The sequence below is a fragment of the Pungitius pungitius genome, chromosome 4 (assembly GCF_949316345.1).
Source record: "Pungitius pungitius chromosome 4, fPunPun2.1, whole genome shotgun sequence".
Lineage (NCBI taxonomy): Eukaryota > Metazoa > Chordata > Actinopteri > Perciformes > Gasterosteidae > Pungitius > Pungitius pungitius.
The window spans coordinates 6,318,614-6,335,801 of NC_084903.1; the positions used below are offsets into that span (position 1 = coordinate 6,318,614).

Sequence of the window (17,188 nt, forward strand, 5' to 3'; positions counted from 1 at the left end):
ATGACCACAGATTGTAACTTTAAAACTAATTCAAATTCCCAGTAACCAGCAATGAGGTGGCCAATCACAGCTTGAACAATGTCTGACTGTTATCCAAGTTACCAAAATGGTCCGTGGTGATATCCTCTGTCTATTCTTTTTCCATTCTGGCACAGGGATAAAAGAGGCTGCTATGTGAAAGGCTGAGGCCATTTGCACAAGAAGTTGACATCAGATCAGATACCCAGTTTGCAAAGGCATTAACAGGGAACCATAATGTAGTTGAGAACAAGACATACAAGCTCCTCAGGTGGGCCCTGGATGCAGCTGGTTGGAAACATAAACACAAGCCGTTGTGTTGCTTTGGAACGTCTTTGTCATCACAGAGCATAATCTGAATGTTCATACCAGGTTTATTTGTATTCAGGAGGCTAACTTTACAGCAGCAAGAGTAGGATGTGTGTATGTATGTCCACACTAAAATACACCATCACCTCCACTGTTTCCTCTGCCACTCAATGGGGTGAGGGGGCGAGGGGGGGGGGGCAACCACTCCACACCTGTTAAGTTGGATGGTTTCTCAATCCAGACTCATTCTTTCTCAGGACTGTGGGAAATCTTTCTCCCTTTCCAAGTTGTCTCAGCTGTCATCAGTAATCGAGTCCTGACAGTACATATCTGCCATCCCTTTCTGCAGCCTGAGCTGAAGAAGACATCTGGGTGGAGGGAACAAAGGGCCTTTTCTGCTCCCTGTCCCCGGCCCAGTCCGCAGTGGACACAGCAACCGCAGAGGCTCCTCCTGCAGAATGCTGGAGTAATAGGAGCCCATATTCAGATAATGGCCTTATCACAGTCATCAACTTTCTATTGTGATGTGCATCACATGACGTCTAGCCGGAGGTTTAATCTCACTGTAATTTATATGATCGAGTTCAGTAGCGCTATATCCTACTAGGAATATAGTTTCATAATAATGGCGCTGCTGGTACACCTAAATTTAATTACATGTTTGTGCTGTCGGGGCCCTGTAAGTAAGTTAGAACTTTGGGACGGCTCCACATTCCTGAGCATAACAGTTTTTTTTTCTTCTAAAAAGTCAGTCAGCTTGCTTAGTGATGGCATGAGGACTCCGTAGAGAAGCTCGGATTTCTCCTCCTTTGAGAACAACCTGGTATTAATTAACCGTTCTGCCAAATAATAGAACATCAGACAACAGCACAGTGAGTCCTGTCCAGCTCCACATCAAGTCCATCCCTTAACTTTACGGGGGTGACTTATTTATTGTGCTCAGTTGGTCTAAAAAAGGCTGTTGTTGTAAAAGCTAATCATTTTTAAAATTGATACTGGATTATAGCTTAAACTCGAGTAAAATGTTTTGGTACAAACCAATAACATGTATTCTAAATATAGAATCAAAACTTAGCTGACATTTATCATTTTTGTTAAATCTTTCTTGATTTTAAACTATATTATAAGTTTGGTGCTGATAACCAGTTTAATATGATTGAATCTGATTGAGTCCAGCCCTAATGTCGTCATGTGCTGCACGTGATGAACACACTGCTGTCTAATAACTGTATGGCAGGTGCAAATGATGACTGTTGGGGTCTGATGGATCGGGGCTCAGAGACACTGTTGTCACGGAAACAGTGGAGGGAAGCAGCTGGAGGCGAATATCGTGTTACTCTATCCAATTCAACACGCGCAGGAATGGTTCATAGTGTCATCAAAGGTTCTCCTTTCTGAAACGGTTCCACTTAACATGAGTAAGTTTGCACAGCTATGTGAGCCAGCTGCTGCTCCGACTGGGTCAGGAGGGGAGGGAAGAGGTATGGTGGCTGCATGCAGGTCACACCGTGTAGGGCAACAGGAACGTGTCGGCCAGTCAGGCATCTGTGTGCATGTTTGTTTCTATATTTGGCCCATCTAAAGGAAACCAGGAAATTGATTTGGACCTGGAATGTCTCTTTTTAGCAGTGATTGTACAGGAACTTGTCCGGCTGAGTCTGGCGCTACAGACAAGAAGTTCCTTCGATAAAGAGCTCCTTTGCTGCGGTCTCTCTAATTTCCTGACCTGGCCCTGTTGTCTCTGTTGGGGGCCTCATCCAATGAGTTCACTCACTGACTCTCCTCCCCAAGAAGCTCTACATGTTTAATGCTCATTCCATTTTCCACTCATGTGTGTTTATCATTTGACGACCCTTTCCCAGTGAATTGTACACACCAAAATATTACTGAAAACAAATTCTAGCTTTAGAGGTTTAGTCTAAATAAGGTTGTGATTTGTTTTACACCACCAATAATACGTAAAAGTTACCATTTGTATCCAAAAATGGAACCAATAGATATTTTTTGGATTGTTGTCTACTTCTCTTAGAATAACAATAAGTATTGGTCATTTTTAAACTACTTTCTGTATTTTGTAAATACATTGCCCCGCCCCCTCCCCCCTCGCAAAAATATCTGTAAGCTTGCAGTAGCAGGACTACTACCCCCCCCGGACACCCCGAGGTTGGCTTTGGCAAACTATAATCCTCCCCCCCAGGGGAAACACCGATGTTTATTTCTATATTTGAAATGTATTTTAACCCCTTGTATTTCTGAATGAACAATCTTTTGTTTAATTGTCGTATTTCATGAATATAACGTACAAAAGCCAAGTTTAAAGTCAACGAAAAGAAGGAACTCGTTTCAGTGAAACGACCGATTCAGGAAGTAAAACAATTATCATTATATAAATCCTTTTTCTCAGAAATATCTAAAAAAATCAATGGAAGCTGACTGATCTTTTGCCCCGGCATGGACAGACTGTTGATGGTTCACACACCTCCTTCACGCTCATCAATACGGACCTATTTTGTCTGTGGTGAGGTGTGAAATTAGTTTTGACGAACCACACTCGCTCACAAAGGGGCCAATTACAGCAGCATCATGCCGTCTTCAATTAGATCTGCATGGCCCGCTCAGAGGCAGCCCCCCCCCCCCTCTCCTATTGTGTTGCAGATTAAACACAGCAGAGCGGCCATGCTGCCCACTGCCGGACTGGGGCCATTTCTCAATCCCCAAGACGGCAATCAAACAGTAAATATTTTACTGGATAGTAACACTTTCCACACACACCTACCGTTTGTCTTCTTGTTACTTGAGGCTGATAATCAGTGTGGTGTCCTCGTACAGTTTAATGCACAAACATCACTATAAATTAAATTGGTGATGTACCTGAACCTCTTCTGTGTCTCTACATCAATAGTGATTAACCTCATTATTTGGCTCTCACAAGAACAGAGGAGCCTGCTCCAATGCATGCCCGGTAAAATGGGCGGGCGAGTCACATCCGGGTATTAAGACCGCTCTCGGCCAGATGCGGACTTTACAATTGGAACAGTACTCGAGCTGCGACTGATGTTTCACGAGTCCATGAGAACAAAAGACCACGCAAAAAGGCATATCTTCTACTACCTGCCTGCACACAGTCACAGTGGAGTGACATTTAGCACTACAACTTTGATTCACATACTCCCTTAACACTTCACCAGGTTTTTCATCATAAATGTTGAAGTCCTCCACCAGTTTAGAGCGGAGTGTGTGTGAATGATTTGTTGGGATACCTGTGACCTCCCTGCCCTACATGAACAGTGTTGTTATGATCAAAGCCATTCATGCATTGATCTGGTGGTAACTGGCCATCTCAACATGAACCTATCGTAACATTGAGAAGAATGAGGAGATCATTAAAATAATCTCAAAGAAGCTTTTGCCTTCCCTTTTCCTCTGTTAGCGCACCGTTGGAGTTGGAGCAGGGCTGCTGTGAGGCTAATGACTGTGAAAGAATCGCACTAAGGAGTCATAAGTTGTACAGTGAGGTCATGTAATTAGGACGGGTCCTAATGATGGGGAATCCACAGGAGAGAGCCCTAAACATCCTGACCAATTGGCTGTCCGCTGATGACCACTGGTGTTACCCTGCTGGATACAGTCTGAGCCTACCACCAAACTAGCCTGAAGGAAAACTGTGGCCATGTTGGCCCAGTTTGGGGAAAGAGTCATTTCAAAACGATTTGCACAAACCCACAGCGTCTTCCTAATCCTTCCCAGCACACGGCCTTCATAAATTAAATGAATCCATTTTGTTCTAAGCCTGGGACGCCAAGTAGAGAAATGAGCAGAAACTTTGAGGATTGAGTGCTTGGCGTGGTGGGGGGAGGACCAAGGCCATGTAAGGGAGACACCCCCCATGTCTGACGACATTGGTAAACCCTGGAACATCCAAACGGGTTGTATTTATTAGCATTGATGCATTACAGAAATCATATAAGTTGATTTTATCCAGCGTTGGTGGACATGCCAAACAGCCACATTAATGGGCAGAAGACCTATCAAAGTGTAATTTCATATTCTGTCTCCTTTCATAAACTGACAAACTGTGGTCTTTAAGAGAAGAGGGGCGGAGCTTCAGGGCTGTCCAGTGCAGCATTACAGAGGCTCAAACAGTACAAATGACACACATTTTTTCATGAAACATGATAGACATTCTAAAAGCTTAATATGTAAACAAATTACACTTGCCTTGGGTTTACAGGCGTTGGTATGATTGCAACCAGGCTGTGCTCCCATGTTATACTCAACCATGCTAGCAACTAAGCAGAATGTGAATACTTTTCACATTCCTGACCATATGTTGTAGCAATGAGCAATCAGACGATTGGGGTTTGGTCCAATAGTTTAGTTCAGACATACGTTAATAATAGGCGTTCTAACATGAAATTTGAGTTGCCCAATTCTCAATTGGAAATAATAGATGGCAATAACCATGATTAATTCTGAAAACGTGTGGTTGATCAGAATCCCATAGACTAAATGATGCTGACGTCACTCAGAGAGCATTTAAAAGTAGTGAGGGGAGAAGTGGCAAAGCAGGCAGCACTAACACGGCAGGGATTTTGAGATTGAAAGAATGCTACACATGAATCTCTGTGACCCGGTTTGAGATAAAGTAGGACCCTTCACCACCAAGGGCACGGCTTTGCTCAAGACTCCCATTAATGACAAGGTCACAGTGTGTTGTGAATGGCAGGCTGCCCTCTCTTGGGTGCAGAGGAATTCTAGCTGAAGCCATGGAAAAGCAAAGAGTTCCTGTGATCGTATTCAGCTTCAGGTATCATTTTCCATAGCTCTCAGGCCTGTCCTGTCATTCCCCGTAAGGCCTTTCCCTGGGGACCGGGCCTGTGGCTGCATTCCAGAGCCGTCCTCTTAAATTAGGCTTTCTGGAGGCTGCAGGCGTTCTGATGCTCTCTTCATTGGGAGGGTACGTACACAATCCGTCCTTCTTGACCAGGGTTGAGATGCTGCCAGCAGCTCCAAAGCAGGTCTCCACTTTTAGCCTGCCTTTATTTGAGGAAGAGTATGTTTTTAAACTCCAGCAGGTCTGCAGTAAATACTCACACACTTAATGGTTGCCAGCAGTGGACTGTGAACAACACACTCCTTCAGGCCACTCATGATAACCAATAATCACCTGTTTGTTGGAACCAATGAAGCAATGCAGGGGTGTCCGTTTCTTTACTGAGGTCTACATACAGAGACATATTTACAAAGGGCTGGGCCACTCACTAGAGGTGCGGTATATCGCCTCAGCTATTATTTGTGATAATTGAATGTGTTTAAAGTTTTTTCTTTAAAAAAAAAGCATTGATGGAAAGCTGATGCAGGCCAAAAAATTCCTGCATCAGCTTTCCATTAATGCTTTTTTGTAACAAACAGGGTTGGCAACTCTTAGTCAAAACAGCAGGCTCAGATTGCTTCTATTTAGGATGGTGACCCCCCCTTCACAGTACTGTAGAAAGTGGGGGAAATAAGGCAAAAGGTCATGCATATACGTTTAATGTATGATGCAAATAAGTTAAATTGTGTTTCTTTAGCACAGGAGCTAGCAGGCTAGCCACCGTTAGCTTAACGTTCTGTTCTTGCTTGGCACCAGGGCGTGATAACTGCTTTGCGCTCCATGCACAGTGTCTGTTCTCAAAGTGGGACAATAGATCCATACCCATAGTCGTTGGCATTGAAGGTGTGATGACCAGTTCACAGATTACCCGTTTCAATTGAATTGGCTGTTGTCAGTGTTTTTGTGGATTATCTTTTACATTTAGTTTTCCCCCAGGGAGCTGAGTGCAGGCGGATCAGTCACAGATTCTATACAAGTTCGTGTTCCAGTTGTTCCACTGGTGTTTGGTCAATTGCTGATACTGTCGTCCATTTTGTTGATGAAGAGTAGAATACAACCTTATTTCTGTACCATCTTCTACACTTTTTGGGTGGGATGCCGAATATCCCATGGAATGTTTAATGAAGCCTGTTACTTATTGCTTATGATTTTCTCATAACTTCACTGGGAACAGAAATTGCTTGTCACACCTGTACCTTCATCGGTCATTAGTAAGTTGGGTGGTTCAGGCCAGACATGGCATTTCCTTTTAATTAGCGTGTGTTCCAAATGAACTTGGCCGAGGTGGCACTAACGCAATCCATCTCTTGTCCCCACAGATGCAGCAGCTCTTCTATGAGAACTATGAACCAAATAAGAAGGGCTACATACGAGACCTCCACAACAGCAAGATCCACCGGGCCATCACCCTCCACCCCAACAAGAACCCTCCCTACCAGTATCGCCTACACAGCTACATGCTCAGCCGGAAGATCGCAGACCTGCGCCACCGAACCATTCAGCTCCACCGGGAGATTGTTCAGATGGGACGCTACGGGGCGAATGAGCCCAGCCGAGAGGACCTCCAGCTTGGCATGCCGCCTTCATTTATGCGCTTCCACCCTCAGCAGAGAGAGGAGGTTCTGGAGTGGGAGTTCCTGACAGGGAAGTACCTGTTTTCATCCTCCGATGGTCAGCCGCCCCGCCGCGGAATGGATTCATCCCAAAGGCAGGCCCTGGATGACATCATCATGCAAGTCATGGAAATGATCAACGCCAATGCCAAGACACGAGGGCGGGTCATTGACTTCAAAGAGATCCAGTATGGCTACCGGAGAGTCAATCCCCTGTACGGGGCCGAGTATGTGCTCGATCTGCTGCTGCTGTACAAGAAGCACAAAGGAAAGACCATGACAGTTCCTGTGAGGAGGCATGCCTACCTGCAGCAGACCTTCAGCCAGATCCAGTTCAGAGAGGAGGGGGAGATGGATGCCACAGCTCTGGCCAGCCATATCAACAAGGATTCAGACTCTCTCTCATTTCTGTCCAACTCCCTAAAGATGCTGGTGCCCTTCAAGCTGGCCACCTCTGGCCAGGACCAGAGGGAACCAAAGGAGAAGAAAGTCAACATCTTGGTACCCCTGTCGGGACGCTATGACATCTTTGTGCGTTTCATGGCTAACTATGAACGAGTTTGTCTGATCCCAAACCAGAACGTCAAGCTGCTGATCCTGCTCTTCAGCACAGACAACAACACGGAGCGGGTCAAGCAGGTGGAGCTGATGAGGGAGTATCACATGAAGTATCCTCGGGGCGAGATGGAGATAAAGCCGGTCACCGGCTCATTCTCCAGGGCTCTTGCTTTGGAAGTGGGCTCCTTGCACTTCTCCAATGATTCGCTGCTCTTCTACTGTGATGTGGATCTGCTCTTCACCAGTGACTTCCTCAAGCGATGTCGGACCAATACGGCACTGGCAGAGCAAACTTACTTCCCCATCATCTTCAGCCAGTATGACCCCAAAGTGGTGTACGCCGGGAAGGTCCCCAGCAACAACCACTACGTCTTCACCTCTAAGACAGGTCTGTGGAGAAACTACGGCTTTGGGATCGTCTGTGTCTACAAAGGGGACTTGGTCCGGGCTGGAGGCTTTGATACCTCCATCCAAGGGTGGGGATTGGAGGATGTGGACCTTTTTAATAAATTTGTCCAGTCAGGGATTAAGTTGTTCAGAAGCACAGACACAGGGATAGTGCATGTTCACCACCCCGTCATATGTGACCCAAACCTGGAGGCGAAGCAATACAAGATGTGCGTTGGCTCCAAGGCGTCTTCGCACGGCTCCACCCAGCAGCTGGCCGAGCTCTGGCTGGAGAAGAACGACGACGGCTTCAGGAGACTCGCCAGCAATAACGGCTCAGTTAGGACAGCGTGAGAAAAGCCGGGCTGCAGACTGCGTGGTGACTTCACTACCTAATTTATTTTTTACTGAGACATGGATTTTGAAAATGTGTCTTCTTTTTTTTTAAAGGAAAATATACAAAAACACCGTGATGAACAAGTCCCAGAGAACATCTGGGTTCTAAATGATCAAAGAATTCCTTTTCGAAGGGCCCGATGCCCCTCTGGCCCCCAACACAGATTAGTGTTCCTAATGAAGTACACCGTCATTGTCTTTGAATATTCCATTTGGCTCGTGTGCAGAAAAAGGCGACTGGTGTCCACATACTCTGGGACCACCAGTGCTCCAAAAAGAACTCGACTGAGTCATTGATTGTGAATGTTTACAAAAGACTGATTGTCAAAAACAATTCATCAATGATCACAGCTGTCTCAGCGGCCGTGGTTCCGCTTGTCTTTTCAATGTGACGTATCATCCTGTCACACCGGGACTCATTAAATGTCAGGTGTTTACACTATGAGATCAGATGTGGCTCGCATTGGGATCCGATCAGGGCCACCACATACCCAGGGGGTCTGGTTCATATTGAGTTCAGATCCCAGTGAGTGTGGACAGTATGTGGACCAATCCAGACCCTGGTCTCCATCATCTCCACCCGGAGCCCAAAGGAAGAGCAGGGGAGTCCTGTTCACTTACTGCTGATTATGGTGCTTTCACATAACCAAGCAACATCACAGGGTGAACAATTAATTCATCACTGAATTAGTGGAGGTCTGTTGGCACCTATTCTTCTGTCTCCTAATCCTAAAGAGAAAGGAGCCTAAAGCTTGTGAAGAATTTACAGAAAATATCTTTTTTTGTAAATCTCCAGACGCAGCTTTGACCTCCAAATGCATCTGATCACACTCTGGTGTCGAGGTGCATACGGTGACAAAGCCCCCAATGAGAAGACAAATGTAACCACAGCCAATGGTGTCAAAGAATTTCATTTCCAATTCACATTTAGGATTTTGGTAATATGACACAACACTGTTATTGTTTCTCCTGGATTTTAAATTTTTATTTCTGTGAACCCAACTGCTGGATTTTCTATCTGCAATTGAGCTTTTGCTGTCTTATTTATTGAATTTGCAGGATCCACTTGTTCTCTCTCACTGAGCTGTGTAGATGAAACGATTGTATAACTGTGTCAGTTGCGCTTTTTTATGTTGCTTTTCTTAAACTCATTATCACCAAAGAGTTTTGCACAGTCGTGTGTGTGTGTGTGTGTGTGTGTGTGTGTGTGTGTGTGTGTGTGTGTGTGTGTGTGTGTGTGTGTGTGTGTGTGTGTGTGTGTGTGTGTGTGTGTGTGTGTGTGTGTGTGTGTGTGTGTGTCACACAACCATGACACTGACTGTATAATGGAGAGTAAACACAAAAGCTGCATCCTGGGCCTTTGCGAAGGGGAAGTGGGGACTTTCCTTTCATCCTCTCATCCTTTCATTCCAGTGGGTGGTCAGACATCCCACAGCGCTGTCTCTTCCTATAAATGACTTTCTTTTATGTTGACAAAGTGTTGTGGCTGGTCCCGGCCTACAGAGGCGCCCGTGCTGATATCATGTGACGCTCACATGGTCTGGTCCTGTTACAGGTGTGAGGACAGAACATTTCCCAGTGACAGGCCTCACTGTCGCGCATGGGCAGGTACTGTACGTTGCAGCACGCCATTGGGTTGATGCTCCTCTGTCAGCATGAATGGCTGATTTTAAAACTGTCAAAGTTTTTTTATTTTCTTGAATTTTTTTTGTATTTTTTGTTCTTCAACTCTGTCCAACTGCGCAAGGTTTTCTATTTAAGAAGAATTAAAATGGGAGAAAAGTATGCAGGTGTGCGGCTCTTGTGGTGTTTCTTTGTTTAACATTCACAGTTATTAGGATGACAAAATCATCAATGAAAAAGGCAGGACGCCTTCCTGTGCTAACATGCATACCCAGAATCCTTGATCACAGGTGCCGACTATAGAGACTACCCACCAAATGATGACATCATACCATTCTGTACACGGTGAAGGTTAAATGTTGAGCCTGAGTTGAGTCTTTTGAGTAATCAAGAAACTGTTTACTGTTGAATAAGGTAACATTTATTACCAAAATATGTCAGACATACAAGGAGTTTGACTTGGCGGTTGACGCGTAGCAGCAGACAGTTGGACCTATGAAGGTCATGTATGTCCACTATAACTCCATCCGGCTCAAGAATAGCCTGGACATGACATGTTTAGTTTGTTTTGGTTCTGTCATCTTGACAGGCTGATCAAACCTTTGGTCCAAAGTCAACCAGCTTAATGTGCTTTACCATTAGCTCTTCACAAAGGCAGCATTTCCATGTTTCCATCATCACACAAAGTGACCATTCAGTTGACCAGACATTCAGCATGTATGCATACTAAATAAGACATGATTGGGTCATATGTATTCCACACATATATATTGGGTCATATATATATATATATATATATATATATATATATATATATATATATATATATATATATATATATAAAAATAAGTCAAATTTACATTATGGGAGGATGTAGTTGGCAAACTAATGTTCTCATTCTGCTGAAAGCACTCTATCATCTGTGTGTGACACACACACGGACGGACGGACATCTTGTATGTTTCTTTCAAAGACCCACATGTAGACAGCGGCCCCTCCTGCAGCATGCGTGCTGTATGAGGCCAGCAGGACCTTTCATCTACTGGGCTCCAGCAGCACCACAGGAACCCGTTCTACGCCACATCTTTGCCTTTCAGCTCTAACTTGTATCAGTGAAATGTATTTAAATATAGCATGGAATGGACTGTCTATATGAAGAAGGACTGCGAGGTTCTGTTGAAGTCTGGATTCATCAGGAAAACGACTGGGATCCGCTATATTCTGCTCACTGGGTCTGAGCTGTGTAGACATGACTGGAACAACTTTTCTGATGAAAGCACCATGAACATGTCGAAGGACTCTTAGAAGTTTGATTTAGGGTGCTTTAGAAACCGGAGGTCTTAAAACTCAAAGGATACCGATTCATTACATCGTATTTAATGCATGACCTATGTCTTTACAAGGCTAGTACAAAGGCGATGAAGTGGTCCATAACTATGACATATGAGTTTACCGGCTTTATGGCCGGTGCCAGAGTCTTCTCCTGTTAATGTGTGTGTTTCAGGGTCACTCTGGGCAGCAGGGAGGTGTAGAAGGAGTTACTGTGAACACCCCCCCCCCCCCCTCCCCCAATGCCTCTGCCAGTGTGTTGCCTGCCGTTTACATGTCCAGCTGCTAATGTCAGACTCCTCTGGGGGGGGGGGGGGGTTCTAATGAAAGTTTTCTCATTTCTCAGTGTGTAAAAATAAGTCTGTTTTGGTTTCAAAGTGACTGATGTTTGGTTTGCTGATGACCTTGAAGCTCGCTTGGGACCACAGCACAGCTGGATATCCTTTTACGGGGCTCTTCATACTCACATGGTCTCTGTGTTTTTGCCATGTTTACAAGCTAACATCAACATGTATTGAACACTATTGACATAAGTCAAGGGGTCCCTGGTAAACAGGTAGATAAATCATATTGTTGATATTGTATCACACAGTGGTCTGATTGCCGAGTAGAGAAGAGTTGCGCTGAATGCAAAGCATTAAGATGGGACTCTAAGGATAAGGCCAAAGGACACATATTACATGTATAAATCACAAGAATAATAAAAGTACAGCAATACACGTTTTATTAAATGATTGGAGTTTGCCTTCCGTTATCCTTCTGACTGTCACTGCCTTGAGACATGGACGGGAACAGAAGAGGCATTGTGCCGCTCTGGAGGGGGTGTCATTTCATAATTAAGCAGCCGCTGATCCCATTAGTCCCACTGTAGTCTGTAACAATGTTCTCATAAAGAATTGCATAACACCTGTAGATGCATTACAACCAGTACGTCACACGAGGATGTCTCAGTGAGGTCCACATTCCTTTGATTGTCCCCAGGGGGGCAGACATACGTGAGATGCCCACAACCTGGTAACAGTAAAGGCATCCACGGGACTCTGGGACGGCCCTGAGACCACCCTGCTGGGGATGTCTCTACTCAACCGGGGCCGAGTGGTCCTGTCGCCTAACTCTAACATTACTTTAAAAATAGTGCTTAGTGTCTGTAAATCAATCGTTTTAAGACTCATGCGTATTTTGAGGGTCAGACAGACAAATAAACGCAGCAGTAAGCTGCTGGGAGGGATTTACAGTGCTTAGCATCCATTTATCTTTGTTTAGTTTAATCAGAGAGGCTTCAAAAACAACAGGACAACTCCTCCAAGCAGCTTGGATGAGTTGGGAGCAGCACATGTCAATCATCACGTGAATGAATGTGTGTGGGGGGGGTCCAGGTGACCTCATGAAGCTTATTGAAAGAGTGCAAAGCAGTCATTAAAGCAAAAGGTCTACAAAAATACATTTTTGTGTGTATTGCACCAGGTTGAATTCGATGTGTCCCTTTGTAGTGTTGATGTCTCCCAGTCCTCCAAAGCACCAAGTGGAGGGCTGCGTTGGGACGATGAGCAGCCTCAGACACCGCCTGTGGTCCCTGTGCCTCAGTAGCACTAAGCACCACTCTGAGAGCTCTGAGCAGGGCAGGCAAGTTATTTCCCGTTAAACTGGTCGAATTCGAAACGCTTCGTCTACAATCTACATTACAGTGTAATTTGGACCAATTTACCATCTGGTATTACACTTGATTGTTTATGCAAGGACTCTTCACAGAGTTATTCAGTGGCTGCAGTGCTGTTGCCATGACACTCAGTGGGACACAACATGAACGTCAGCCGGGTCAGTCCACATAAAGCCCCCCCCCCCCCTCAGGCTCCCCCATGCACAGGGACATATAGACCTGCAGTTTGGTCTTTTCCCTCGACCCGGTTGTTCCAAAGTTTAAACAGTTCTTTAGTTTAAAATAATGGAAGTACTAACCCTATTTCCTCTTTGTCTATTGTGTAGTAGTATTATGAAAAAAAACATAGATGCTCAGTTATGATCAAATATATCCTGTACTATCTGAATAGGTTGTTATGGTAACCATGCATCTACCAACTTGTACAGTATGTGGGTCCAGAGCAAGACACTAACAACAAATAGCCATTTACCTCTTCTGATCATGCATGTGTTACATTGTCCACATCTAGCTTCATCTCTTCTTCTTTGTTATTCAATTGTTTCTGATAACTATCTTCTCTTGCAGTCATCTACACGCCATCCGGACACGCTTACCATCAGCATGTATGCTCTCTGAAATGTCTGCAGCAAGCCCTTTGTACACTGCGCTGTTTGGCTTTTCTGTTTGACCTGGTGAAGGACACCACAGAGAGACGGCTCATAGGCTTGTCCAGATAGGACCTGTCTGCTGTCCACGCCTCAGCATGTATGCTCTCTGAAATGTCTGCAGCAAGCCCTTTGTACACTGCGCTGTTTGGCTTTTCTGTTTGACCTGGTGAAGGACACCACAGAGAGACGGCTCATAGGCTTGTCCAGATAGGACCTGTCTGCTGTCCACGCCTCACATGCAGGCCTCGTCCGGTTCACAGCTTTATCAGCCTCCTGGCTTCATTTCCTTTTTTAGGAAAATGTGTCTCAGTGCAGGTCAGTGGTCAAGAAGTTGCAGTTGCAAATCTGTTGCTCCTGGTCTATTTGTGCCGCTTCATCAAGGGACTTAGCGGTGATTCACTGGTTTACTCACCAGGCTTGTCTTGAAGTGTTTCAACTATGTCGAGTCATCAGGCTCAAATGAAAACCGGCCACTGGATGGTCTCACAACACTTCTGATCTCACAATTTGGTCATTTATTTAGTTTGGAATTGAATATTTACTTTAGACATAATGTAAAAACAAAGTGATTAAGGAGATGATGAGATGTAGAACAGGGCATCAGTAGTAGGCGTTCTCATGGCTTATTATGTCTTCTGTATTGAACGCGACACGGATCGGCTTTTACTTGTGTCTCTTGTGAGTTCCAGACAGGGGCACAGGCAGATGTTTCAAACATCAGGACACATCCTAAACCCTACTACATGTAGTGGTACTACTACTATTGCCCACCATGACATTGTATTGTCAGCTACTACTGTAGCAGCACTAGTAGTAGTAGTAGTAGTAGTCTTATGGTAGTCAGGGTGGACAGTAAAACGTTCGTTCTGCTCATTTGCTGGTCGAGTTAAAGAGAAAACATTAATACTGAAATCACACTAACTCCCGTAACATGTGACATAAGGACTTGAGGACAGCAGAGGAAAGCAGGGACACCAAGGGTGTCTCACGTAAAGTGTGAACAGAGAACCAATGAGAGCCGGTCATCAGGACTTCTCTCTACCGCCCTCTTGTGTCTGGTGGTTGAGAAGAAAGGACAACTGTGAAGGATTGACCCATGTGTAAAAATGGCATTAATCATGTCTTTGTCTCAAATCAAGAGACCAGATAAGAGCCTGAGCAGAGCTGCTTCAGTGTCTGTGTGGCTCTTCCGTCCCGACGAGACGAGAGCACCTGAGGACTGAGCCACATGTATTTATGTCTGTCCAACAGAGGGCCAAGTCTTTTTAAATGACAAGAGCATCATTCATGGTATTTGTAGTGCCACCACGTTGGCTGCTGGTTAAACTCCTGGCACCACACTGTCACCTTGTTCGCAAGGAGGCCCAAGGCCACGAGAGGTCAGGAGCTGTCAGGTATTTCCAATCTTCGTGGCCTCTGGTCTTTTTCAGGGTTCTGGGTTCATTGCTTTTAGCTCAGAGATCACTTTGGGTGGAGTTTAAAGTGGTGTCCTCAGCAGAGAGGACGATAATGTCGGTGTACCAACCTCCCCACACTTGTCTTATGCTAACTAAACCATCATTGTGGCTATACTTGTAAAACATTCTCTCCACCTGTAGATGGTTTAGGGCGTGCTACCTTGTGATTGACTCTACTACTATCACAACGGTAGTCTGAGCCACTACTGTTGACACACTGGTTAAAAAAAAGAAGATGGCCACTGCCAAAATGCTGAAATCAAGGCTTTGACGCGCAGTCCAGAAACCACAGGGAGACGTCACGATGACTACATGGTCTCCATGGTCACATGGTCTCAGTGGTAGAGAAGGGTCGTCCTTCAATCATCGGCTTCCATCTCCGACCTGTTAGTCCACGTCAATGAGCAAGACAACCACAAACTGCTACCACCGGCTATTTCTACGGTGTGTATGACAGATTGCACCTTCATTAGTGTAGGAATTAGGTGACAGCTTTTAGTGATTGGAAGACCAGAAAGGAGGAATACAAGTACATCCACTCTTGGTCTATGGAAAACTCAGTTGACGCTTGAGGGAGAAGTCTTCGGGTTGACAAACGACGGTTTAGTTTGCAGGGCCAATGTCACATGGGAGGGTCTAATGAGAGACTTATTGCATTATGGGAATTGCAGAATTCTGTGCTTTTAACCACCCTTGCGTGTACTGCTCATGTCTGTAATTGTCTCTTCAAGCCCCTTACCTGCAGTGACAGGCCTGCCTTTGTGTTGACTCATTTGCAAAGTTGTAAATTGAACATGTCATTTTTCTTGTTGTCCATTGTGTCATTGTCTTACTGTCCAATGCTATGCAGCAACCACTGTGTCAAATTCCTTTCATGTCCAATATATTCTGTCTCTAAATGTTCCTGGTTCCTGATTTAAGCTGCGAGCAGGAAGCAGCTTCTGATGTTTCTTGTACCAAACAGGAGCCTTGTTAGAAGCTCTCCTCGCTCGTCTGTCATCATCCCTTCATCACAGGAGGCATGCATGAATGCAGAAGGACAGATTCAGGAGTCCAGGACGTCCAAGTGTCTCAAAGAATAGGGAAGTCATGAAACAGAGTTATCATAAGAACTTCATTCATTAGCATTTCATCTTTTTAACAACATAGCTTCATTATACATTCTGATAAACAAACATCCTGTGCCTTGATAGGCTGTACAATACACATTTCTTACTGGCCACATAACAAATGCAAATGTACCAATTCAAGACAACACATGTATCCCCGTGGCTCCCTTTTGGCCCACGATGGTTCCCGACCTTACCCTGTGGCCGACAGCATTGTAACCAAAGTCCTGCTCTTTGTGGGGCATATGCTTTACAATCCACTCCTCCAGTCACGTCAACCCTCATATTCCTGGAGGAACACGCTGAGAAGGTGACTCTAGCCTTTTAATACACCTTAAACCTAAACTAGATTTAAACTCATTTGAAAGCCTGGATCTCGGTCCTTCACACTTGGAAGACGATACAGTCGGTTCCTTTTGTTGTGGTGTACAGGGCCCCAGGTCCTTTGTTCAGAATTCAATGCCGATGACGACAGCCTTGAAACGGTGTTTATCTCATTGTTCAATTGGTTTCTGTCAGAGTGTACAGAAACCCACTCATTGTTTGACCTGGTTCTGGTATATGGCATTGGCATAGAACATATAACATTCTGTAGACATGTTTAAAGAGGTGATTCCTTCTATTTTAAGTTCAGTATACTCTGTCTCAAGATATCAGAGGATTCCTCTGAGAACTTTAGTCTGTCCCAAACAATGCGAAAACTTGAACAGTTGGCATTCCGCCAAATTAAAAGAATGTAGGCTAGTTTATCAAGACAGCCTTAAAACATAGAAGGCTCGCTGTAACGCAGGAGCATCTTGTTACTCATTATTAATGGAGGAAAATAGCACTGTAGCCAGAGTGTATTCCTGTGGACCTCAGTAGTAAGATTCTGACCGTTAGAGGGAAGATTGATGGGCTCCTGCCTTCAACCAGCTGACCTGTCCTCCGATGTAATGAATCCTACTCTCGGCCCAGAGGTGTGTGGCTAACTACAGACCTATCTGGTCTCTAAGATCCATGAGAAAGCACTCACGAATCAGTGGTGTAACTTTCTACATATGAATGGTTTGTTTGAGGATCAGAGCACTGGTGAAAATGACGAATTACCTCCTACTTGCATCTGATAAAGGAGTTGTTTCTGTTCTTGTCTTGGACCTTAGGGCTATGTTGACGCTATTGATCATGGCATCCTGTGTCACTTGATTTGTAATAAAGGAACCACACTAA

The 17,188-nt window shown here is 44.8% G+C and overlaps 1 protein-coding gene across 1 annotated transcript in view; it reads left to right on the forward strand.

Moving 5' to 3' along the window:
- Nucleotides 1–9,431, forward strand: part of chsy1 (chondroitin sulfate synthase 1) — a 31,805-nt gene extending 22,374 nt beyond the window's left edge. The window contains exon 3 of the mRNA XM_037453055.2: nt 6,520–9,431. Coding sequence (XP_037308952.1) covers nt 6,520–8,112 — 1,593 coding nt within the window. The 3' untranslated portion in view covers nt 8,113–9,431. The remainder of the gene's footprint in view (nt 1–6,519) is intronic.
- Nucleotides 9,432–17,188: the final 7,757 nt, after the last annotated feature.